This window comes from Pseudorasbora parva, chromosome 19 (assembly GCF_024679245.1).
Source record: "Pseudorasbora parva isolate DD20220531a chromosome 19, ASM2467924v1, whole genome shotgun sequence".
NCBI lineage: Eukaryota > Metazoa > Chordata > Actinopteri > Cypriniformes > Gobionidae > Pseudorasbora > Pseudorasbora parva.
This window is the reverse complement of record NC_090190.1, coordinates 33222028-33249524: the sequence shown is the minus strand read 5'-3', so window position 1 is coordinate 33249524 and position 27497 is coordinate 33222028. Positions and strand designations below refer to the sequence as shown.

At 37.7% G+C, this 27497-nt stretch overlaps 1 protein-coding gene across 1 annotated transcript; it reads right to left on the bottom strand.

Annotated features, from left to right (window-relative positions):
• Window positions 1–84: 84 nt before the first annotated feature.
• Window positions 85–27226, bottom strand: cers2a (ceramide synthase 2a). The gene is made up of 11 exons (XM_067424903.1): window positions 26822–27226; window positions 14681–14853; window positions 13331–13448; window positions 13066–13184; window positions 11681–11738; window positions 9467–9517; window positions 9094–9186; window positions 5618–5746; window positions 4662–4768; window positions 4246–4399; window positions 85–2350 (listed from the first exon to the last, which is right to left on the bottom strand). The coding sequence occupies exons 2-11, from the start codon at window positions 14851–14853 to the stop codon at window positions 2210–2212; spliced, it is 1143 nt and encodes a 380-aa protein (XP_067281004.1). The 5' UTR covers window positions 26822–27226; the 3' UTR covers window positions 85–2209.
• Window positions 27227–27497: the final 271 nt, after the last annotated feature.

Sequence of the window (27497 nt, the reverse complement as noted above, 5' to 3'; positions counted from 1 at the left end):
TAACAGAGCATATTAGGCCAAGTTATTTGGCTCATATATATTTCAAAATAAAATAATAATTAAAAAAACAAGCAGACAAAAGAAAACTGTCACCCACAACAATCTTTATCTTTCATCATTGAATAATGATGATACAAAATACAACATAAAACAGGCAGTTGGGAGACTGATCAAAGAGTTTGTGTGGTAGACCCACAGTTGACAGGACATGGTGGGGGATTGGTCTTGGCACTGGGCCGCAAGAAGAGATGAGTTTGAATGGATGTAAACAGAGGAGGAGTGAGAGAGAGGAGGATGGTCAAGCTTAAAATAAAGGCGATGAGGTAAGAAACACAAGGACAACAAGCAAATGTGAAAACGACAAATAAACATTTGCAAATAAGGCACTTGTGAAAACATTTGGAAACTTAAAATGACTTTTTAAAGCCTATCCAGATGTCCCGCTCCACTTGCAAAAGTGCACCTGTATTGACACTGACTTTCATACATAAAAAAAAAAAAAATACTGGACCACAATTTGTAAAACTTTTGCTTGAATTATTATCAAAAGAGATGTAAAGATGATGTTACACCTGACCTTGCAGTTGACTAGACTATGCCACTTAAAGGGACAGTTCACCTAAAAATAAACATTCTGCAATCATTTATTCACCCTCATGTCGTTCCAAACATGTACGACTTACTTTCTTCAAGATGACGCAATTAAAATCAATGATGTCCAAATGTTGTCCCACACACACATTTGGAAGGACATGGTGATGAATTGGAATTTTTGGGCATACTATCCCTTTAAAGTTTCACATGACCTCATGTAAAGCAGCAGACACTGAGCATACAGTACATACTGGAGGACATTATTCCATAACTGAACTTGCTTTTTTGAAAACTATGGAATTCAGTTCCAATAAATTCCACGGATGCAAGCCAGAGATTCAGTTATGTCAAAAGGTTTGCTGACAACACAGTCATTATAATGCATTTTACATTAGACAGAGTTACAAAGTGCATCCAACAGTCAATACTGATTATTATTGAAATAATTTATCATATTAATGGAAAAAAACAAAAACATCAATTACAGGTTTTGCTGCCAAGTACTTTGTTTTGTTTTTTGTTTTTTTTATACAAAGCAATTTTCCACCTCCTGCATAAATTATCAGCCTAATGGCTTGCTAAAAAATCTGGACCTTAAATAAAAAAAATCTTAAATGAAAAAACAACAAAAAAAGATATTTAAAATAACTTGTATGTGTAGCTGATATTACTAAGAATGAGTCTTTAACAGAAATGTGTTACAGGACACACGCTGACCAAAACACAAATATTAGATACGAGACACACGTGTTGCTTCATTACAAGCACAAGTTACTGGACAAACGTTAAATGCAAAAAAAGCAGCATACCGATTCAGCGACTTTGGGACGGGCTATCGTGGCTATACAAATCATGAGGCTTTGTGTCTCTATAAGGTGGCAATGTAGCAAGACCGGGTCGATAATGTTTATTAGTGCAATTGCATTGGAGAAAGATCAGCGAGGAAGACCCTCGGTATGCACATGCCTGTGATGAAGGTCACGTGTGTTTAATAAGGAAAGCTGGCGCGTGAAGGTCACTTGGTGAGACCGTTTTTGTCAAGTGAACAAATAAGACACGGAAAAAGAAAAAGAGTTCCAGTCAGTTTCTGGCAACTTCAGAACACAAATACTGGGAAATCTGACAGTAGACCAGAAAAAAAATATCATCCAAAAACTTACTGACAACTAAAGGGAGGATAATAGTGTGTGTGATGCCCAAAAAGTCCAAAACGGAAAAGAAACGCATGAACAGCAGTTCAACAGACGTACAGCTCTGTACTAAAAAGGTACGAAACGCATTCTAAACTGGAGGGAATATTTCCAGTAGAACAAGTGAATGTTGGATTCACTAACATTAGACAATCTACAACAGACTCTGAATGAAAGAAAAGGTTATTTAATGATACAGTGCCTGTTGTTAATAGTGTTGTAAGTATTTTGCAAGGGTAAGAGGTTATTTTGTTCCTCCTTCGTTTCCAAAAATGATATATCGACATGTATTGCGCGTGTGTGTGTTTGTGTGTGTTTGCTCTGGGCCTTTTCAATCTATCAAACACCCCTGACATTAGTTTGTTGGTCTTGTCCATGTGCACATGACGGGGAGCGTTGTACCTCCTCTCTCGTCTCTGCTAGCATCACTCGTTTTTGCGGTGATGGTTGTTGTTAAGGGGAGAGTGGCCGTTCTGTACTGCTCCATTTTTCATTGGGGTCTCGTCGTCCTCGTCCTCATCAGACTCCGTTTCTTCTCTGTCGCTCCTCTCGTCCTCCACAATATTCTGTAGAAGGATACATGAACGGTGATGAAGCTTTAACATCCTTGCAATCGACAGATTTTCTATAATTGTATGCATTTTTTCAGCTTTTAAGACGCCAAACGCCAAAATGTCTAATCGAGGATCAAGGACTCCCTCATACAATTAGCGTCTCCATCCAAGACGACATCACTGAGTGAATCATCTTCGAATGGCACTAATTTACGTCCCTTTCATTTCCCAAACTCCTGCTCCCCCTCATATTGAGATCACCTGAAATACGCCAAAAATCTACTCGACTGTATGCCAGTCCTCACCATACAGTATTATATGAGTTTGATATCGTTTGAAATATCTCAATGCGACTGTTACAAATATCTCATCTCCACAGAAGTTAACCAGAAGATAATCAATGTTTTAAGAGTTTAGAGATATCTTGCCTTAGTATGGTGGGTGTGGCTTTCAGCCATTTGGTCTTTCGTCAATAGAGGGCTATAGGACTCGATTGATGCAAATTTCCATTGTTAACATATGTTTCCATTTGAAAGAGTTTTTGCATCTTGTTCTGGGTATTTAAAGGAATGTTGCAAAGAGATGAGGGCTCAATACTGTAAACAGGTCAGCCTGTAATGCTGGACGTCTTGAGATAACCCAGCATTATGTCATTTTCAGGAGTCAGGTATATATTTCATTCTTTACTTCAGGGTATTTGATGTTATATGGATTAGGCTTCCTTTGAATTGATTATGTAATTGGCATTATACATTTACCTGACTGTTAATAAATTGTTACACTTTGATTAATTCTGACTTGCTCTGGAATTATTCAGGTTATGAACGGGTATAATATTAACAAAGGGTTAAACAGAATAATTAAATGTGTGGTTAAACTATTAAATATTAATGACCAAATAACCACTTGGCATTCTAACCTAAATTTGAAATTATGATTAAATGGAGTCAGATAACGAGGAATTGGGATAAAATCCTCTCTAACCACTTAAAGGGATATTTCACCCAAAAATTAAGGTTCTGTCATATTTTTTTTTCATTTCGCATGATTTTTAAGGGACAAAAGTAACTGCTCTTTTTTTGTAGCATCAATTGGATGAGAACAAGGAATGGTGATGATCACCTTTCATATTTTCAGGGTACATACAGTGTAGATAAGCTACCGCTAAATCTGCTAAACATCTTTTGTTTTTCCTGTGTAAAAACTGTTCATTAGTAAGCAACTGTCAAATAACCATTTAAAAAGGTACAATATGTAACTTTTGGCCCTTTGGTGGCATTTTCCGGAAAAATATTGTTTTGGTTGTGCTTTGGCTCTGCGTGACTGCGGATGAATATGGTTATTTTTCATAACAAAACAAAAAAGAAACAAAAACAAGACTCATAAATTAGTGCTCATAAAACATTCAATATTATGCGTAGTAGTTCCATTTTAGATAGAAAGGATCTCAAGCTGACTGGCTGAAGATGGTTCTGTAGCTATACACATTAATAGACACAATGCTTTCTCGAAAATGTATCTAATTTCAAATCAGTTTTCTATTTTAATATATTTTAAAATGCAGTTTATTGTATGCAAAGTTGAATTTTCTCCATTCTTCCAGTCTAACATTAACTTTCAGAAATCATTAAAACATACTGATATGCTGCTCAAAAAACATTTCATATCATCAATGCTGAAAGCGATTGTGCTTTTGGAACAGCGTTTTTCCCCCCTTCAGAATTCTTTAAGAAATATAAAGTTCAAAAGAACAGCTTTTATTTTAAATAGAAATGTTTGCGTAACGTTATAAAATACTTTCTTCCCCCCCAAAAAACCCAAACTTTAGCATGGGGGGGGGGGGGTATTTTTGTATCATCAGCAAAACAAAGTATCCAAAGCAGTGCAGTCTGTGTTGGTTAACTTACATTGCCTGGCAAGAATTTGATGGCCATACGCAGGATGAGTACGGCCCAGAAGATGTGCAGACACAGCAATACAAACAGCAGTCCATTAAAGAAGTAATACCCAAAAAACGGACGATAAATAGTCACTGGATACACCCAGGTACAACGGATGATCCTGAGAGACACAGAAAAAAGAGAAAGTGAGAGTTTTACATATGACATTTACCTAGAAGTGAAGAGAAAAAGGCAATTTCCACAGAGTTTTATAGCATAATTAAAGACTGCCATTTCCACCAATCTTTGAGACAAGCACGAAATACTATTTATAGAGCTTTCATTTGATATTTAATTTGATAACTCTTCACAAATACAGAAAGTGGGTGAAGAGAAATTAATGATTTAACCTTGGTATCAAAATAGAAAATGATTTAACTCACCAAAATGGGAAGATGATGAGTCTGGTGATTATGAAGCTGACAGCAAATACGATGAATATGTAGTTGCACGCTTTTCTCCAGCCGGCATAGTTAAACATCTTGGCAGACTGTTATGGGACAGACAGAGATAGAAAAATGGCTTTTGCTCTTGCACAAAAGCACCACACGGGGGCAGTGTTACACCCCTGCATTAACAACCATGATGACAGACTGAAGGAGATTAACTGAATTACTTCTGGCTTTTAACAGGAGCTTCATGAATTTAAAAGCATAACGAGCTCAGTAATAGCATTGGAAAAATGCTTTCTAATATTGAAAACTTTAGCTTACAACTATCAATATAGGATACCTGTGAAGTGTGAAATCATGCACTGGAAAGACTGGGATCTGGATGTCGCGAGACCTTTGTATGTGATACAATTATTTTAAAGGTGACTAACATTATTTTAAAGGTGACTAACATTATTTTAAATGTCAATTTTGAGCATTCAGACTACTCTCCTAACTAATTATTTAGTTACATCGGATGGGATGCCAGTAGTACTTGAGTAACCACGATAAAGATGTACCAGGCAGTTTTTGTTTAGGTATTTAGCAAAGAGCGAGAGGAGAAGCCACAATTCCAGAAGATCTGGATGGGATTAGATTTCTCTGAGGGAGTTAGCAGAAAAAAACATTTGTTCTACGATGTTCACTGAAATTGTGAGGGAAAGCAGATATTAAAAATCAAAGCATGTCTGAAAAACACAATATACCGAACCTCTTCAGAGACAACTAGTCCCATCCAAACAGAACAAATCAGCTCACTACAATTCAAGAATTCTGTTAAGCATTCCGATATAAATACATTTATTCTAATGTTGCTTGAAAAACATTTGTTTTTCTGAACTAAAGTGTAACAAATTTCCAGCTCCAGAGACAGTCTCAGCACTAATGTTCTTTAGATGTTCCATTACCTCCAGGAGATAGTCAGAGGCGTCGTGCACCAGCATAATGAGGGTTCCTGCTCTGATGTAGTTCACAACCCAAGAGAAACTAATCAGCAGGATGGTGGCAACATGGTGCACTATTTGTTCTTTAAAGTCCTGAGGAAGAGAGAATGAGAGGTAATATCTTACCAACAAAATAATACAATGGCTTTGGACATACATCATCATAGTGGCATGGCATTCCTTGGAGTACCAGGTAAATAATATATAAATGGTAATCTGTAATATGGAACACTACCGGCCAGAAGTTTGCAGTAAGGGTTTTTCTGAAAGTCACAATATGTAATTTTTCACCTATAGAGGTCACTTATTGAAAACAATGTCGTAGCTTGATGACACCTTGATTTCACGCAGCTTTTATTATGCCGCAGATGACCGCTTCTGTTTCATCGGCTCATGCGTGTGTAAGGTAACGCTATTTTATCATACATTCTTTGAGTGTGTTGAAAGTTGTTATAATGCTTCTCATTGCGTTCGCTTGGCGGCTACTATGAGACTAAACTAGATGGATATTAGGCATGCTAAAACATGGTCCTGGTTAGAATTGCTTATTTCTCTGGATTTAAACATTCTTGAAACATTTAAGATAATGTAAGTACAAGTCAACAAAATATATAACATTGTTCTAGTGATTTTTGGATATTTTACCTACATATTGTGCTTTTAAGGCCTTATTTATTTGATCAAAATTACAATAAAACAGTAATGAAAAATGTATTACAATTTAAAATAAATGTTTTCAATTTTAATATTCAGTCGTGGTCAGAATTACTGGCACTTTTGGAAAATATGATAAAAGGTGGCTGTAAAAATAAATCTGCTTTCTTTATTGTTTTGATCTTTTATTCATTCATTAAAAATATATAATAACTAAATAACTAAAATATATAATAAATAAATAAATTATATATATATATGACACATTTTTCTCCTTTTTATGAATGAATGAATGAATGAATGAATGAATGAATGAATGAATGAATGAATGAATGAATGAATGAATGAATGAATGAAATATAAAAACAGTTGGTATTGGTACCCCCTACAAATTCTTAGCAGTAAAATATATCTAAATTTCTGAAGCATATTTCCCTTTGTTAGCAAACCAGCACTAGGAACATGACATTATCCAGCCATGACTTCCTGTTTTACAATATAAGGTAAAACAAAGGCCAAATTCCCTTAATCATCACAATGGGTAAAACCAAAGAATATAGTTCCGGGCTGGGTTTCTCAAAAGCATTGTGAGTTGATCATAGAGACCATTGGTGGCAATTGTTCTACTTAGGCTTATGATGCTTTTGAGAAACGCAGAAGACTGTTGAGTTTCAAAACATAGAAAGTGGCTGTAAGAACATATTCAGTTCTCAGACTACTGGAACTTTAAACAGGACCTGGTTCTATTGTCAGATGAATTACAATTTTTTTAAAGAGCTGTTTGGCAAGAAAGAAAAACAACAACCTTGAAAGCCTCTGCTAGAAATCTTATAATGACCGTGGCTGGATCTTCTATCAGGACTGATCCAAAACAAACATCAAAATCAACAGAAAAATGAGTCACTCAGCACAAAATGAAGGTTCTGACATCCCAGTCCCCTTACCTGAACCCTACCGAAAACTGAAGAGGAAAGTGTTTCAACATGGACTTGAATTTGACATGAATTTAACGGATCTGGACAAATTCTGTATGGAGGAATGGTCTCTGATGTCTTGTCAGATATTCTCCAAGCTCATCGGGTGTTATAGAAAAAGACTCAGAGCTGTTATCTTGGCAAAATGAGGTTGCAAAAAGAATCGATTAAAAGGGTGCCATAAATCTTGGCTAATGTGTATTAGAGAAAAACATTTATTTCATAATCAGATTTAATGACTTGGTGCTCAAAAAAAACATTTCTTATTTTAAATGTTAAAACTAGTTGATTTGATTAACAGAAAGTTCAAAATAACAGCATTTATTTTAAAGAAAAAATATTGTAGCATGTGACATTTTGTACATTAAAATAGTCCCTTCTGACTAAAAGTATTAATTTAAAAAAAAACTGCTGGCCTTCTGAACGATAGTGCATATTGCAAAATATCATGGTATTATAATACTCTCACCAAATCATTGCATTTCCTCACAAACCAACAAAACACGTACAACCTTGAACATAGTGCATCATTGTTAGATTATTCTTTTGCTAAACTGCATCTGTAAAGTAGCTTTTGCATATTCCTTCTCTTTTCCTATAAATTTAAGGCACTGAATTTGGATTCCACATAATCTGTTGAGTGATATGATTAGTATGATATTGCCAAATCTTTAGAGTCAAGGTTCAGGATGAGCCCCATAGACTAGGTGACTGATTAATCGAACAATCATGTCAAATAGATAACCTATTAAAATTCAGTTTGTGAAAACATCACCAGGTGACATTCGATCTCTTGCATTTTATTACCTCAGGCATGTGACTTTTTTCATGTAAGAGGAAGCATGATTTAACATACAATCCAAATGTAAATAGGTTTTGTGTGAATGTGCCATTAGATCCTAAAATGTTTCTTCAAAGTTTAGAAAGGATGTACAGTGATGCGTATTGATCACGGTACATTCTATTTAGCATAATCTTCATTCAGCTGTTATGAAGCTTTATTCGCCCAGTTGGCTAGAAGTATAATGAATAGCACTAAACATGAGATGTACCACATGAACAGCTTTAAAAAGATAACCTGATGTGCGATCATACTGTTCTGAGACTCCAATAATCACTGCTTTTTAAAGTAGCCCAAGTTGGTTTGCTGATCTTAGAGGCTTTAAGATGCTCTCCTAATTTGCCAAGCTTGTCTTCAGCTAGTCTTCAAGTGGAAAAGCGCCAAAATAAACCTGCAAACAGAATAGCCAAGACCAGCAAACCAGCTTAGGTATGTTTTTTTCCATAGGGGTAATTGTAAAACATTATGCAAATGATGTAGTAGAACTGCTGATAAAAATAATCCTGCTATTATTTTCCGGTTGCGGCTTGGCTAGCATTCTTTGTGCTAGAGACAAAAATCTAAATTTATGTTTTTAAGGTCTAAAAGATAAGAGATTTTCCAGAGGTGCACAAGTAAAATATTAACTGTCCTCACATGCATACACAAACACGGAAGATAAAATAACAACTGACAGACATCTTGTGGAAATACATAATAGTGATCAATCTTTCAAAACTAATGCTATGGTTTTATAAAAAATAGGTATAGAAAAATAAGGTAATTGATGAGTACGGACTACAATTCTGACTACTCAAAATTGGTAGTATATAACTCACAAATTGTGAGTTAATATCTCACAATTGAGATATAAACTGGATTGTGAGGGGGGAAAAGACAACACTTTGATAAAAAGTCACAGTTTTCCTTATTTTTATTCAGTGGTGGGATATTTGTATTAATAAGATTTTGGATATGCTCAGGACACTCACTTTTCGCTTGACGTCTGACGCTACGCTGAAGAGGAGTGACATGTAAAACCCTAGTTCGATCATGTAGTACCAGTACTGAGAAGGCAGCAGCGGCTGGAGAGAAAAAAAGACATGATTATGTCTACAAGATGACATCTCAGTATCACAGACGTCATAATGGCCCGAAGCTGTGGAGTCAACTGGCATCAGTTTGCATATTTCCTATGGCAAATTCAAAGTTCTCAGATCCTCCTCAAATACTTGTTCTTATTTACATACTGTAAGCTTAACAACATGAAAGGTCACTGAAGGATCGCTTTAGATTAGGACAAGGTTGTGAAGATGCTTTTCAAACCTACTATCAATGGAAGAAGAATGAAAGATGTGAACATACTAGCATTGGAAACCCTGCCCACATCTCCTCCATTTCGTAGAACCAAGGTTTCTGCAGAACACAAACAATAAGAAGAGAATATCAGTCAAGACAAAGAAGCTCTCACATTTCATCTTAACAAAAGCAATGCAGGTCACAAGTCTGAGATTACACAAGTTAAACATCGCTGCTCAATCAGGTTATGAGTGATACTCACTAACATGATGGAGAAGTAATGGTCCAGTCAATAACAACCAGTAAAACATTTGGTTGGGCAGGCGTTTTAACGGCATGCTGGCTTACTTGGCTATTTTTGTGGCGAGTAAAAAGATGAAATACTGTAAAAGTAATTTAATTTGCTTTGGGGAAAAACCTAGATTAGCAAATGTTTGTAGACACAATTTAAATTTTTATTGATCTTAATTTCATCAGGTTTTTTGCTTCAATGTTTAAAATTAGTTTTATAGACAAATGTAATTTGTGCCTATATATGAATTTCCTTTCAAATTTTTTCTAACAACTTTTAGTGTTTGATTTTCGTCTGCACAGAACTCATATGCATGTTATTTCATTGTTTTGATCACTTTATGTTTATTAAAATGTATTAAATACCAATAATAAAGAATAAGTACGTTTGTCCTAACTTTGGATCTGTAGTTTATATATACCGATCAGGCATAACATTATGACCGGTGACAGGTGAAGTGAATAATGCTGATTATCTCTTCATCACGGCTTATGTTAGTGGGTGAGATATATTAGGCAGCAAGTGAACATTTTGTCCTCAAAGTTGATGTGTTAGAAGCTGAAAAAAGTAAGGATTTGAGCAAGTTTAATAAGGGCCAAATTGTGATGACAATTAGGTCAGAGGATCTCCAAAACTGCAGCTTTTGTAGTGTGTGGTCAGTATCTATCAAAAGTGGTCCAAGGAAGGAACAGTGGTGAACTGCCGACATGTTCATGGACGGCCAAGGCTCACTGATGCACGTGGAGAGTTAAGGCTGGCATGTGTGGTACAATCAAATAGACGAGCTACTGTAACTCAAATTGCTCATGAAGTAAATGCTGGTTCTGAAAAGGTGTCAGAATACATAGTGCATAGCAGTTTTTGCGCATGGGGCTGCATAACTGCAGACCAGTCAGGGTGCCCATGCTGACCCCTGTCCACCGCCGAAAGTGCCAACAGTTGACATGTGAGCATCAGAACTGCACCCATGGAGAAATGGAAGAAGGTGGCCTGGTTTGATGAATCACATTATCATTTTCATCACGTGGATGGCCGGGTTTGTGTGCGTTGCTTACCTGGGGAACACATGGCATGAGGATGCACTATAGGAAAAAGGCAAGCCGGCGGAGGCAGTGTGATGCTTTGGGCAATGTTCTGCTGGGGAACCTTGGGTCCTGCCATCCATGTGGATGTTACTTTTACACCTACCTAAGCATTGTTGCAGTCCACGCACACCCTTTCATGGAAACTGTATTCCCTGGTGGCTGTGGCCTTTTTCATCAGGATAATGAGCTCTGCTACAAAGCAAAAATGGTAAGGAGCACAGCAATGAGATTGAAGTGTTGACTTGGACTCCAAATTCCCCAGATGTAAATCCAATTGGGCATCTATGGGATGTGCTGAACAAACAAGTCCAATCCATGGAGGCCCCACCTTGAAAATTATAAGGATCTGCTGCTACCATCTTGGTTCCAGATACCACAGCACACCTTCAGGGGTCTAGTGGAGTCCATGACTCAAAGGGTCAGGGCTGTTTTGGCAGCAAAAGGAGGACCAACACAATATTAGGAAGGTGGTCATAATGATATATCTGATCAGTATATATAAATATGATAGGATATACATGTAATGTTAGCACATAAGACGTACACAATATGCCTGAAATTAAATGGATAAATGTATGGTTAAAAATGGGAAATCTTCAAATATTTCAGTGAATTGTGTAAGTGTTTTGTCTAGAGAAAATACACATCCAAATAAATGAGTGAATTACTATACTAGCTCAAAATTCATTCATATATTTGAAACCCAAAAATGTGTATTATCTCTAGACAAAACCGCAATTTGAAAATGGCAGAAGTGCCAACCAGCCAAGATGCATAATGACTACAGCCGTATAAATATAGGCCAAAGTAGGTTTTGGTTCATGCCGATAAACTCTAAATGACCAACATTGTCAATATTCCTATATACCACAAGCAAATTGGAAAAGCATTTGAAAAACTTACATCAACAAGTGCAGCAAGGCCAGCAATGAAAGCAAGAAGGTAAAAGGTAAATCTCCAACTGTAAGAAAATGTACATCCATTTCAGCAAAGTACATCCAAAAGCAAACACATTATCAGCAACATAATATACAAAGCAATGCATATTTCATATCAATAAATGACATAAATATTTGTATTATTGGTTCCAAAACATTATTAGAACACCAGCCATTCAATTCAATGGTCTACAATTATTTTTGCATTATGAAGTTACTACAGTACACACAGCGACAAAATGTACTAAAACAAGCCAAAACAACACTGATAGAGTCCACTCACAATACAAACTGCACTATGACAAGCCCACATCACAAAAAACAGCCCCTTGCCTATATTTAAAGCATCTAGGACCTAATATTGTGACTGACAGTAGGAGATGGCATGAACAACCTAATTTAAAGGATGTTTTCAAGGCTCAATACAAGTTAAAAGCTATCGACAAGCCTTTGTGGCATAATGTACATTACCACAGAAAAAAAGATTAAATTACAGTAGTGCACTTACAAGTAAACTGGGTCATGCACTTTTGAAATATGAAGCTTGTTAAATCACCTACATTAATTATATTTGAACTGTAAGTAACTTGTAACTTGTCTAAATTGTAATTTGTGCTGTAAGTGGATGAGCTACAGTGGAATTCATGAATGGATAAATGATATCAATTTATCATGAATGGATAAAACTTTGCAGACATGGTAGTAAACAATCCCACACTCGACCTATGTTGACACATATGATGTTAAAAACTGTACTCTCAAAACTCTGGATTGTGATCATTCCTGCTCAGATTGGTCATTTTATCAGCATTTTTTGAAAATGAAATGTATGCATTTCGAGGGACAGTTTAACATTTTTTGAAAAGGTAAAATCAACATTATCCCAAATGCTTCGGATAAATCTGAACTTGTATTGAACCCTGCACATTCCTTTAATCACACGTGTTGGATGGGTTTCTGACACACAAGACAAATAGATGTTGAAATGTCAAGGGCGAGATATTAAACAACCAACCCACAGTTAGTAAATCACTGAATTTATTTTATACATGGGTACATTAGCCAAATTGTATTCCGTTTATTAATACCACATACCGTTTCTCCAGTTTGCTAGAGACTTCCTACCACCTAATGGAAAATGTATGTTTTGTTTTTTCTCTTTTGTACAGTGAATATAGTGTATTCTGTAGAGTAATTGCACATTGTACCATTCAATGCTCAGATTACTCAATCATTTTATAATGTTTATGACATTAAGCGATCAACTGCTTCTTGCAAGACTAATAAAATATACAGAATGATGCAATTTATGACCATTTATGAAAGTATGGGATTAGACAGACTGTGTACCTGGCTTCTCTGAACTTCTTCAGCTGGTTGGGTCTCTCTTGATTCCTTCGTCGGCGGAACCATCTGTGGATCCGTCTCTCGGGGTACCCGGTTTTTTTACCCAAACTCTCGATTTCACCCTGTAGCGTAATAGAGAACATGAATTGTTAATGGTGAAATGAGTTGTTTGATATGTCGATCACGAGCGGACGAGTATATACAGTACATACAAGACTTAGCGTTCTGTACTAATGAGTTGGGCAGTGTAGAATATGTAGAATAGTACCTGTTTGGGGTTTTTACTTGTGATTTTGAAGTATGACTCCAGCACAGGTTCGTCTGCCACATGCACTCGGACTTTCTCCTTTACGCCCATAGCTGCGGCCAGAGGAATGGCCACCATCCTAAAGTTGAGAAACAGTATTAAACTCTCAACACTTGAGTTGGAAAACCTGAAAACACTGCATCAATGTTAACCATATTTAAACATTGATCGTTCAAATGTTACATTTCATACCATGTTAAACATAATTCAGATTGATTACTAAATGTTTCCATTTAGATGATGAAATATCAAATATCCTACTTCAGAGCTGCAGTATACAGTTGCTAGCAGGAAGTTTAATTCACAGCATATTACACTACCATTTTTCTTGCCAGACACCAAAATCACCAGACCAAACTTAAGACTGAACATTGTTCTGGGGAGTCTGCTCTGTATTTTCTACTGCACAAGAGGCGTGATCAACGAGCATTATTTGAATGACTCTGTATACAATTGTATAGTCATTCAACCAATCAGACCACAAGAGATCAATGGGCAACAACCCATCATTTCTCTATCTGTCATCGTGTTAAACCCGCCAATAGCATGCCAGGGTGATAAGCCAGTCTGTGATTGGTTTCCGCAAAAGTGTAACAGAAGCAGTAGAAATGAATGTACAGGTTTCCAGACTGAGTTGGAGGGCGAAATCAAATCACCGGCAGATCAGGCTGGGTTTACCCAGTCTAACACTACCATTCAAAGGTTTGGAAATATCTTTAAAAAAAGTCTCATATGCTCACCTTATTTGAACAACTACAGAAAAAATAGTAATATTGTAAAGCAGGGCTATTCAAATCTTACCCTGGAGGGCCAATGCGGTGCAGAGTTTAGCTCCAACCCTAATCAAACACACCTGAACTTGCTAATCAATGTCTTCAAGATCATTAGAAAATCACAGGTGGGTGTGTTTGATCAGGGTTGGAGCTAAACTCTGCACCGCATTGGCCCTCCAGGGTAAGATTTGAATAGCCCTGTTGTAAAGTATTCCAATTAACAGTTTTACAGTACTTTAATACATTTTTAAAAGCTGAATTTTTAGCAGCCATTACTTGATCCTTCAGAAATCATTCTAATATTCTGATTTGCTGCTCACGAAACATTTATTATTTATCGATATTGAAAATAGTTCAATATTTATGTCATATTATAAGTAATATTTTTGTGGAATCAGTGTTTCAGGATTCTTTAATGATGAATAAAAGGTGCACTGCTGATAAAAAAGCCCACTGCATAAACCATTTGTTGCAAATACAATATTGACAGTGTTTGGCACATAAAGACACTAATATGTACAGTACGCTTTATGCTAACCTCTCAAAGACCTGTCGTATGATAAGGAAGGCGAGGGCGATGGGCAGGGTCACCCAGAGGTCAGCTGCCTTGGAGTAGGTGACACCGTCATGATCCTCCAGGTTGGCCCAGCCGAGGCCTTCTGGAAACCACAGCCTCTCGTTCCAGAACCACTCGCTCAGCCCGAACAACATCTTGATGCAGAAGAAGACACAAATACCACATATTCAGACATTTCGAAAGATTATTATTAAAGGTGATTTCGTGGGGCTTCTGGGAGACACACACACTGATCACTCGCACACACAAATCAGAGATGTAAAAACAAGAGGTGCTTTAAATATCTTCGGGAACTCAAGGAAATTCAAAACGCCTCAAAACTCTTTCTCTTTTTATAACAGGATTACTGGTGGAACTATTGGAAGTCTTAGCAGTTATGGGATCCTTTAAACACTTTGTTTTCAGGTCTGAAGTTCTGGAGTCACCTGTTCATTACCATGAGACATCAAAGTGCTTTGAGGGAAAATCGAGGAACTCAAATTCCAAAAAAGGGTTATTGTAAGATCAGTAAAAAAGCAGTTCCAGTAAGATCTCTTTTGTAAAGGCCAGTTCTCAATAAGATGTACAGACTTGTACATTTACAATTGTTATTATTATTATTGTGTATTATTATTATTATTATTATTATTATGAATATTAATAATAAATCAAATTATACTTTTGAACACATACACACATGTACGTATATATACACATAATTTATTATACAATATTTTACAGTGTTTACTACTTGTTTATAGCACAGTACTATTGCATATGAATGATTTAACCGAATCTAATGAACGTTATGCTACAGAATTAACATTGACTTAGTCTTTCTATTTTGTCATTCAGCACCTGTTGTCATTGCTGTTTATGTTTTAGATATGCAGTATCTTTGCGGTTCATATAGTTTGATCGGGTTTTGTTTCTTTACTACAGGTGCCCTCATTTCCTCAAATACATTTGTAAAGCCCTTTTCTGATCACTAAATGTTATCTTTTTATGTTGTGCATGGATATAATCAGCTTTGTTCTTTTGTTTCCCCAGAGCAACCATTCTATGTCTGAAATAATGTGAACATTTCAGAGGCTACATTGAAATACAGTACCAGCACCACATGTAAGTAACTTTATTTCTATGGCATTATCTGAGTTAAATTGTATTGTTTGTGTAAATGTGTGTGTATTTGCCTAACTACTGTGAATTTAAGTTCAGTGACTTGTCTAACTGATAATGCTAGATATGATGCTGTAATGTGTAAAGTCTCAGAAGTAAATTAAACTTTAAGTGGCTCTTCCCCATTCATCAAAATTGAATGAGGATAGAAGCTATTTAACTTTAAAATCCACTTAAAACGTTTGCCGTCAATAATACTTGATACCTTTTTTATGCCAGCCTTAATCATGTGACCAATTTGAATACAAGACATTTCTGTCTGTGGGTAAGATTATCAATGATGAATCAAATATATATATATAAAAATCAGTTTCAGAACATATAATTCAAGTTGTGGACTCATATGAACAGAATACTTCTTTTTTTTTTTACATACATTGATGTATTGAATTGAACGAGACAAGTTTACGCAAGAATGGATTCAAGAATGATTTACAAAAAGACATGTTTCTGCTTGCGTTTCATGAGGCAGTCGAAGCAAACGGTGACTGGGGTTGCATTATCCCCGAGATCTGCTTTTGGGTTCCACAGATAGAAAGTCAAACAGGTTTGAAATGTCACAAGGATGAGGAAATGGTTTTTATTTTCACATCTATGACGTTAATTACATTACTAACAATAAATGTTAAACTTCACAGGGATCTTGGCATAGTATGCTGAAATACAAGTTTCAACAGGAATGAAAACCTCTTGTAGAGCTGAAAATCAAGTGCCAGGACCATCTACAAGAAAAAAAGAAAAGAGATGCCAGGCAGAAAACGAAGCTGCGGCATCTTTTTACTTTTTCTGACTTTGGGGATGTGCTCTCGGGATCTGCGTGTGTCCACGGTTTGTAGTGTGTTGGTGTTCACTTTTCCTAATGTGTGTGCACTAACTTGGATGAAAAAAGAGGACAAATCCGAGTACGGGTTACCATAATTGCCTTTCACATCCCATCAAAATGTCCCCTTCCTTGTGAATATTTTATGTATTGATTGCATTTTAGGTTGCTACGGAGCTTCAGTGATATTGCGTGGGCAAAAAGCTCCATTGTTCAATGTCAACAGTGTAACGATGTAATGTATGAGGTTATGATGTAATCCGCTTATGTTGTGACGTAAGGAATATGGTTTCCGGGTCCAAGCCTCTACTAGTTTCTAGTGAGAATGCAGAGCACTTTATGAGCACACGATTCATGTCACATCTTGATTCAAACATTTAAGATAAGCTTAAAAGTCTCACGGCATCCCAGACTTCAATATTTTAATGATTAATAAAAGTGCAATAAGTGTCTGATCATCTGAGATTTCGATATAGAGATAAAAGTTAGAACTATGATTTTTCAGTAGTATTACAGTAGCACTGTGAGTGTACATTAGCATTGTTTGTTTGTTTATGGCAGCTGATAGAGCTTTTGAACCGGAAAAGGTGACGTCAGACTTAACAAAAGAGGATTAAAACTAATGTTTTAAAGTGGAGTATACAAAAAACATTTGATTGACCTGTTATTCTTTTTATACATATTTTTTTACATGGAACATATTTGTGGTCCCATGCATTTTGCTGACATGTCTTATCTTGTATAGCCTATTGTATATAAATAGTTGATTATTTATGTTGCTTATGTATTATACTTTATGTATTCATTGATATTTGGCATTGTTAAGTTCATGCAAGTGCATATATTACACTGTATCTAAAATATGCTATAAACAAGTAAAATTCAGTTTTTACAGTTTATTTATTATAAGTTTAATGATAACCTGAGTACAATAAAATTAAATAAATATATATTTTTAATTCAGTTCCTGTAGGCCCTCATATGAGGGTGTGTTCACACTTGGCATGTTTGGTTCTATTAAAACATACCCTGGTGAGATTGCTCTGTTAGTGTGGTACGTTTGAATAATTATTGCTTTGTTTGTTTGATCTGCTGCAAGGAGACGCGGTTCTGACACCTGTACTGAACTGCGATGGGCAACTTCTCGACTATGTCCGATTCTGTCCTTTTTAGGGTCTCATCTTCCTGGTTTTGGTTAGTCTTTGGTCCGTGTTGCATTCATATATCATTCGAACTGCACCAGAGTAAGTCTGGAAGTGGTCTAATCTTTTCAGCTGTCTCAGTCCGCTTGTTTGGTGCGCACCAGAGTTTAGATGGTAGCGTTCACTTATTCAAATAAACCGCACTAACAGAGCAATCGCATCACGATTTTAATCGAACCAAACATGCCAAGTGTGAACAAAGCCTGTGTGAAGGCTGCCATTCAAGCCCTAGTGCGGACCACTAGAAAAGCCCAGAAAGCTGAAAAGATTGCTCCACTTTCAAATTATCCAAGAACAGGAAGATAAAACCCTAAAAAGGGTAGAATCAGAACCGCGTCTTCTCACAGCAGATCTGAGTTTGTGTGTGTGATGGAGGGATTCCGGTCGCTGTTTTGACTCCTTATAAGCTCTTCTCGAGTTCTCAGCTGGTCAAAATACCACCATATGCAGGCTACTCGGATACAATAAGAGCATTTATCCCAGCACACATCTCTGTTTTGGATCTTCGATAAGTTCCCTCTCAAAACAGGTATGGTATCTCTAGGTTCGTTGATTTAAAAAAATGGCCTGAACACTAAGGGTGTTACTCACGCTGGGCGCGGTTGCCTTGTACCATGTGCGATTGAGCGCGGCCGTCTAAACAAACCACCCCTGGGCATGGTCCGGACCAAACAAACTGAACTACAAGTGTGAACACACCATAGACTGTAAAAAAATGTGGACGTAGTGTCTGTGTTTTCCCCCATAGGATTCCAAAGAGCCGTTCTGAAGCGTAAAGTAGAGACGAGCTGGCCGTTGCAGGAAATGGACATAGAGGCGGGATGCGGCTGAGGTGAGGCGATGTGATGACTTAGGGACAGCGGATAAATGGCTATCAACCTGCCACTCAAAGTAAACTAAACTAGCAAACCACTCATGCCCTAAATTATGCAGAACTTTAAGGCTTTATATAATGCAAACGAATAAGTTACAACAGTGCATGTGCGAGTGACTTGAGCAGTTGAAAAAGTTGGAACGTGGAAAAATTAAGAAGCCCAAAAGGATCCTCTAGGATCCTTTCATTTTTACAGCGATAAAAGTAATCAGGTAGGAGTCATAAAATTTGACTCAGACGACCCAATCGTTGCCAAAATCGTTAAGTGTGAACCAGTCTTACGTTTGTTGCCTGAAACAGTCTTTAGGATCAGGAGCACACCTATAATGTCTTAAATTACAGTCTATGCAGGCAGCTCACTAGTGTTTAAACATAGCACGTGTTTAAAATACAATATTTACACAATACACCGTCAATAAACCGTCACAGAACACTAAAGTAACACATTAAGAGGACTTAATACAGTTTCAAAGCTGCCATTCCCTTGGTAAACACTCAGGTCACCCAGCCTCAATACTGATTATCCACATTAATCATTCAGAAACTAAATACGAGCTTAACTGCACCGATGAGCTATCTTGTCATCCACAAAGAAAGTAAACTTTCTTTAAAAGATGAGCTCTCCTGAGAGAGACATAAACACATCCCTGGTACAGATTGGTGAACCATTCACACGGGTCCAAGAAAAAATGTGGACTCTTCAATGAAAGCCCCTCCTTATCTTCATGCTGTCAGTGACACGGTTTGAGCGGATGGGCCGGCAGCTGTACTAAAGCCTGCTCTGTTTCAATGGAGTCATTCTGAGAGGTCAGCATGACATCATGGCCACTGTCATTGGCTGGCAGCGGCTGAAAAGCTGCACTGTCACCTGTGGTAATGAGTACTGCTTGGAGCCGGCCAGGCTTGAGAATGAGACAGATTCGCTCCCTTGCTGCGCCATTCTGTGCGAGTGAAGAGCTAAAAGCACAGCGATAATACAGGCTGTTAGGATGTTATCTGAGCACGGCTTGAATATATCAGCATCCTTCCTTCATAATTCTGAAGCTTACCTATTCAATAACATCCTTTTTTGTTGAGCGACAATCCAAAGCATTGTTAGGTAGAAATCACCACAGCTACTAATGGACATTTTTGCAAACTTTGGTGAGTTTGAAATTGCAAAATGACTCTCAAAGGACTTAATTGCCAAGCATTAAATAAGAAAACTGAACTTTGAACAGGGAAAAGTCTGGAAAAGACAGCTTTTGTTTACATTCAAAAGCTTTGAAGAATTGTTTGGTTAGCAAATAGCCTAACTATTAAAAGCAGCTGGAGAGCTCTAGTTGTGTTTTTGTTTGTGAATGAATTCATGACTCATGTTTTTGACAACCTGGAGGAAAAAAAGATAAATCACCTTAGCTGTTTTGTGTGTGAAAAAACACCTTTGATGCTTAAATTCGCCATGTAGGGGAAGTAAGATCTTTTATTCTGTATTGTGACGTACATCCGTCTGTAGTGAATTATGGGAAAAGAAGGAAAAAAAAGTATGGGAGGGATTGGTTCTATGCATCAGTTTTTGATTGGATTTTGAGACATGGGCGTGATATCAGGATGACATTAGGGCTGTAACGATATGCGATATGAAATCGAAATCGCAATACGCAGGTCCACGAACCTGTATCGCGATGTGAGAAGGCAGAATCGCGACACACCCCTTCCAACTCCCAGAATTATCCTTCCTGTCCAGGTCCAACTTTTAAGTCAGCATTATGGCAACATTTCAGCTACCCGGTGGAGAACTAGGATGGCAATCGTGTAGTTGACAAGACCCACACAATTTGCCGTAAGTGTTTCAAGAAGCTTCCCCAACCGGCTGGCAACGTGGTGTGAGCGTGGCGTTTCTGTTGCGTGTCATCCGCGGGGCGGCTGCGTGGCGTTTTCTCTTTCTTTGCACACCAGAAGCGTGTCTGACGCGGCGCTTCTGTTGGTATTGATGTACAGGAGGCCCTATACTTCATGTTAAATATATATTGCCTATTGGTACCGCAAAGAAAACGTCGGCAGCAGCCTATTGACCATACAGATATATGGTATTGACGGCAAAATAGGCTACAGAATACTGTACAGAATAAAACTGTTTTGTCCCCCCCATATCGAGGTTTGTATCGTACCGTGGGTCAAAAATCGTGATACGAACCGAATCGTGGGTTTGGTGTATCGTTACAGCCCTAGATGACATGAATGAATCTTTTAGTTAAAGGGGTACTACAGCGCTGGGAAGATGAATCTGTATTTAAACTGGGTCATTAAAACAGCACTAGGTAACTTTTCAACCTTCATAATATATTTTCAAGATATTAGTGATGATACATCGACTTACAATAGGTTGAATGACACGTCTACCATAGCTTGACGGGGTCTGTATCGTTTTTAATCGTATTTTTAAACTTCGGGTTTCGGGTAGTAACCTGAGAACAAAAAGAACTACAAAATTTGACTTCTTTACGGCATATACGTCACTTCCACCACCACTTCCTTAAATTCAGAAGTACGAGCCCAACTATCATTTGTTTGTCGGATGTATAGTCATGTACGAAGCAGCACAGAAAAATTAGAAAGCAAAGGTTTTGTTGGAGGAAAGCAATAAAAGGAAACGAAAAAGTGATCGGATTAAAGCAGCGTTCTCTCGTTGGTGTAAGCTGAAGGAGGCATGTCCGACTGATGCTGACTTGGCTGTCATGCTTGCTATGGTTATTACCCAGTGGTGGAAAGAGAACTGAAAAAGCATACTCAAGTAGAAGTACTGTTACTTGCCAAAAAATGTAACTTAAGTAGAGTAAAAGTATCTGTCCTAAATACTACTCAAAGTAGCCGTTTTAAAAGTACTCAAAAGTAGTGAGTATTATGCTATGAATGCTAGTCCACCTTATACCCTGCTAATTAAAAATGTAGCTTACTCTTTTATGGACGATTCTCTGTAAGAACAAAAAACATGATATCACCAAAATATATTTCAATATCTATTTTTATTTTTTTAACTGTTAGCACTAAAAAAAACAGCCATTTAATATTTAAGAAATCAACCCATAATCTGGTAACATTTATGATAACCATTCTGTAGAGGTTTTCTTGTGGTTAATTAAAAACGGTTGCAAAGCATTGTACATTAACACTTTTACGTAAAAAATTGATTTAAAAAAATCTCTTTTCAAAGAAAAGTTTTTTCTTTTCAAGACGCATTCGTTGTACTGCTTTAATTTCAATGGACGTTTTCTCTGTAAAAGAATAGAAATCAGAATCGAGTAACTCACAGTTTTCACCACTGATTACTTTTGCTTGCAGTTTATAATAAACATGATTTAGATATAAATACGATGTTTTATAAAAGTTATTTGCTATATACATGGCCTACAATTTTAAATCGCCATGTGAGAACAGATTACATTAAAAGATGCACTTCAATATGCCGACAGAAAGCAGGTTAATGCGTTCACATGTAAATGACGTGTTGTGTTACATGTAAACTCGATGTAAGGGACAAAGATCTAGCGGTGATGATCGGTTAATGCCTAATGCACTTTGAAGCCTGGCAAACAATCAAGCTAAATGAGAAGTGTTTCCAACAGATGACACCGCGAGCTTGTGCCCCGATAACAGAATACGTACCATTTATGCATGTATTAGAAAATGTAATATTCTGCGGTCCATTTGTAGTGATTGTTTAAGGCGATTTGACGATGTCAGTCATCATACAGTAGCCAGCACTTACCCCCTTTCATAAAGCATACGTGCCTCTCACTCTCACACTGGCCGCTATGGTTGATTTGACGGGAGTCCCGCACGTGACGCATGGAGACACAGGACTGATTATTCGTCTTAGCCAATCACGTTGACAGGAAAAATAAATAAACATAATGTAGTGATGACAGATTTAGGGAAAATAGCGCAGTGAAAGTACCGATACATCACTTAAAATGTACTCAAGTAAAAGTACACTGTTTTAACTAAAACTACTTGAAAAAGTACAATTCCTGAGAAAAATTACTCAATTACAGTAACGAGAGTATATGTAATTCGTTACTTTACACCACTGTTATTACCTACCACTGAAACATTGATCTGAAGTATTATAGATTCTGTAAAACGGTAACCAATAGACTAGGCTACTATAATGACGCTGGCTTGTTAAACGTGAGCGTCGCAATCTTTTGGCGTTTGAAAAAAAATAAAACCCATTAAATTATATTCATATGACATGCTGAAACATATGCCACTGTACCTGGAATGAAGACATTTCACTCGCGACGCAAAAAGAACACCTGCATGTGAACAGTGTTCAGGGTAACTGTTATTGATGCGCGGGTCAGCTTTTTTTCCAACCCGCGGTCCCGCTTTAATGAAATTATTTGGCCCGCCCCGCACCACTGTATATATTTTTACAACCCGCGACCATTAAATAGACATACGGGGTCCGCGGGTTATGAGACGACCCACGCATCACTAGTTCAGGGATATATTGGTTGTCACTTCAACAAATGCACACGCGCATCCCCTAATGTAGGATGAGAGTTTACAACAGTAGAAGAGGACAATGTTTTTCCCAACTGTAGGGGGACCCCGAGAGCAAAAGTTACCTAGTGCTGCTTTAATGTAGTAGAAATGTGAAATTATTTTTGAATTTGGTGTACTTCAAGGGGACCCGCGGTGAGAAATGGGTCATTCTAAGATTATAAAAACATAACAGTTCACTGAAAACTAGAGGTGTCCCCAACTAAGGATTTACACATTCAAATAAGAATTGTCGATTCTTTCTATGGTCGACCAATAGTCGAATCATCTGTGTGTGTGAATGGACGGGTTGGGAGGGGCACGACACTAGTCAGCAGGAGGGTAAAACTATTTTTATTTTCCTTTACACACTGCACACAGCAACAACTTTTAATAAAGTGACCAAAACTGCCTGGTAACTAAGCTGCGATCGAAATTCAGAACATCACACAAATATATAAAAGAACATTTGATAAATAAACCTAAAAGAATACCGGCCTAGAGAGGAAAAGAACATTTTGAGTTTGTTTGCATGCACGTTCTTAAGCCGATTGTGCCTAAAAGGGGTCACACACCGGATGCACAGCTCAGCACCGCATCTCAGGTATCTCAAACCTGACGCGCTCATTATATTCTTGCAAGCTCAATTTTGAATCGACTTCTGTCAGAAGAGCTACACGATGAGGGAAATATAAATGTATTATAAAACCTTAAAATGGGGCTCTGTGGCACAGGAGGATTTTAAAACATTTTTTACTTCCTGATTCGCCGCGGACAGGCACCGAATGCCGCCATATGCTGTGTACTAGGGCTGAACGATATTCTGTTTTAACATCGACATCACGATGTGTGCGATAGTCACATCACCGAACATGCGATGTGAAGGGTAGTAGCCCATGGTGTATTAAGAGAACGGTAGCACACAGTAAACTCGAGTTTGTTGCTGGAGTGACATGCACGTTCCTCATGCCTGCACAGTGATTAGTTCGCTCTGCCGCTGCTCACCGCTCACAGCCAAACATTCACTGCGATGAAGAGGATTCGAAGAGGAAAAAAATAAGGTTTGTACCAGAAATCATCTTTTTGGGACTATTTCAGCTACATAAAGGAGGATGTTGAACAAAAAGAGGTACTTTGCATGGAGTGTCTTGTGGCCACAAAACAAGAAAACACCACCAATTTGTCTGACCACTTAAAACGGCACCACAAAGATCTATACGATGAATACAAAGCAGGGCTCGACATTAACGCTTGTCCGGGACATGTGGGTGTTTTGAAGGGACAAGTGAAAGAGAATTTTACTTGACTGACGGACAAGTGCCGGATTAAAACAAAAAATAACTAGCGAATCACCAAAATGCAAGAATGTTTGTGCATTAATTTAGTGTAAGTGGCGATCGATAGTGGATAATATTTAATGAACTGACGATAATAAGGTCGCGCTGTTGACGCTCGTGCAGCCTCTCGAGGAAAAATCACAACACTAGAGCATTTTCCTGAATACCATCACTACTGAAAATGGCACTGATTTCATATGACAGTTCCATAAACAACTAATTAACATTCACTTAGTCACTTACATTTTAGATGCAATATTTAGTGTTTTTGTTCTATTTCAGCAGTGAAAATCGTTCACAGCAGACCCGTAACACGTCTTAAGGGGGTCGCACACCGGACGCGGAGCTCGGCGGCGCACCACGTCTTTAAAATTCGAACACATTGTTTTCAATGAGTGTACGCACACCGGTGGCGGCATTCGGCGCCTGTCCGCGGCGACTCAGGAAGTTGTTCTAAATCCTGCCGCGCCACAGAGCGCCATTTCAAGGCTTTATATTAAAAGTATATTATCGTTAAGGTATACTGATTTCAACCTTTGCTACAAGACACATTTGTTTTACATTCTGAGTTCAACAGCTTGAATAAAGTTTAAACATATTTTGGGGAAATGTATAATAAACGTAGCCTTTTAAAATGTGCGCGTCCGGTGTGCGATACCTGAGACGCTGCGTGGCGCGCCGCCGAGCGCCGCGGAGCTCCGCGTCCGGTGTGCGACCCCCTTTACTCATCGCAACAAGTGTGACCGATTCATCGTTTGAATGAACGACTCAGTGACTCACTCATTAAGACCGTCACCTGCTGCCACCTACTGGAGGTTTAGTTTCATGTTTGCACAAATCCGCATATCGATGCATCGAATCTTCGACTATACGGGGTCACCCCTACTGAAAACATAGTTGTGTATATTTTAAAGACGTGGTACATTTTTATGACAGGTAAAAAAACTCATCTCTTCCATGAGCACTTAATCTTACATTAAAAAAAAAATTCTCCCTTCTACTTCTCTTTTCTTCTTCCCTTTTCTGGTTTTTGTACAAATCTTGGTATTTAGGGCACTTTTTGTGTTTCTTTGCCTCTTCTTGACGGATCGCTTCCTGTACTCCCGAGTTGTAAGTCGCTTTGGATAAAAGCGTCTGCTAAATGCAAATGTAAAAATGTATATTATATTATATTGCATTTCTGCCGAGATTCTCATAAATATTACACACTGCACCTTTAAAGCATATCAAAGGATATAGTTTGTTCTTTTGCGTTTAAAATGAGTAGGGCATAACTGTTTAAAAAAAAAGATTTACAGTAAAACTACTAACATATTGGAACACCTTAGGCTGGTTTCAAAGATTAGAACATTTAAGTAGCTTTTATAAACGTGTCTTAGGAAGAAAAAAAAACATTACTTGTGTGCTTCTTGAGACAAAACAAAGGCACTGACATATTTTAAGGTATGTCCGTGCAAGTTGCTTTCGGCTCAAACATGCATTTTTAGCTTGGGACTGTGAAACCCGGGCACTTATTCTTATCCTTATACTCCACGTACGCCATGACGTCATACATAGGCATGAGAGTCCACTTGAAAGCCCTCGAGGCTCTAGTGCAACACGAGACGACAATCACAAGTTGATACGTTGATGAGGAGTGCTCAGTTAGCCTTCCATTATAACGGTTTGCATACATTAATACCTGTTTGTGAACAGACGACGTCCCTTGGCGTGAAAGCATTCGTGTCTAACAACAAGATTGGCTCTTAATAGTCTGCAAACAACGATCTAACGTATGTGACGTTAAAAACCAACCCTCAATGAATGTTGCTCTGACTCACAATGCATTATCCGAGCAGCTTTCAAATATGAAACCCGCTACTTAAGTTTTTCGACGTATTGTTCCACAAACAGCGTCGGATATACAAGTTACGACGGATTTTTGTTCGTAGTCTTGATGTAATCACTACAGTGCATACTCAACATCACGCGCTACGAAATTTTAGTGTGTGTACTTCGATTGCGCCGTTCCCAGTCTAGGCCGTATACATCAAACAACCGACTTCAAGAGGCGTTATAGCCAAAACCAAACATTAGGTTAAACCCCAAAAGAATAAGAATGTTTAAAAATACATTGAATAAAAGGGCAGTTCAACTACAAAGAGCGATGCAGGAATGGGCATAACTGCGTATTACGGTACTTACTTTCAGCAGTAGTGCGAAACAAGGATGTGAGTAGATGAGATGAGATGAGATGGATTTAGGAAAGGTGCATGAAAAGGGGTGTAATCTCGCAGTTACTCAAGGCAATGTGTACAATTGTGATCGTTCTTCATAATCCATAATCCAGTCGGTCAGCATAGTTTTCTTAAATCCCCGTAATAATAATAAGGAAGAAAAAACCGCTAAGGGAAGTCAAGCGTTAAAAGAGACGTTCAAACTCTTCCACTTTTTGGTGCTTTCCCCGCTTCGTTCACTGTTGGTCTCTCGAATTATAAACTTTTCTCTTCACATGTCCGAGTTGAAAGTATCGACGTACTTTTGCCGGGTGTTGTTGAGAGCCGAATCGAAGCAGGCGAATGAAAGACAGAAGAGGAGGGCCAAAAAAAAAAAAAAAAACTGGGAGTGCGCGACACTGAATCTGAAGGGCGGGGCATGAGCTATTTAAGGTGACGTTTCACTGCATTTGAGTTATGACGTTTAAAGATGACGAAACCTTTGAAGCCATTACTGACTGTAAATGACAGCTCTAAATGCTAGTAATTATTATTTGTGGTTCTTAATTGCTCATTAAATTGAAAGTACATAACTGAATAATCATTATTTATATATATATATATATATATATATATATATATATATATATATATATATATATATA

Coding starts and splice junctions, on each gene's coding strand:
- cers2a (XM_067424903.1), bottom strand. CDS start 14,853: ATGTTGTTCGGGCTGAGCGAGTGGTTCTGGAACGAGAGGCTGTGGTTT. Junction 9,518..11,680: donor GCCTTGCTGCACTTGTTGAT/GTAAGTTTTTCA, acceptor TGTGTTCTGCAG/AAACCTTGGTTCTACGAAAT. Junction 4,400..4,661: donor CTCATCATCTTCCCATTTTG/GTGAGTTAAATC, acceptor TGTGTCTCTCAG/GATCATCCGTTGTACCTGGG.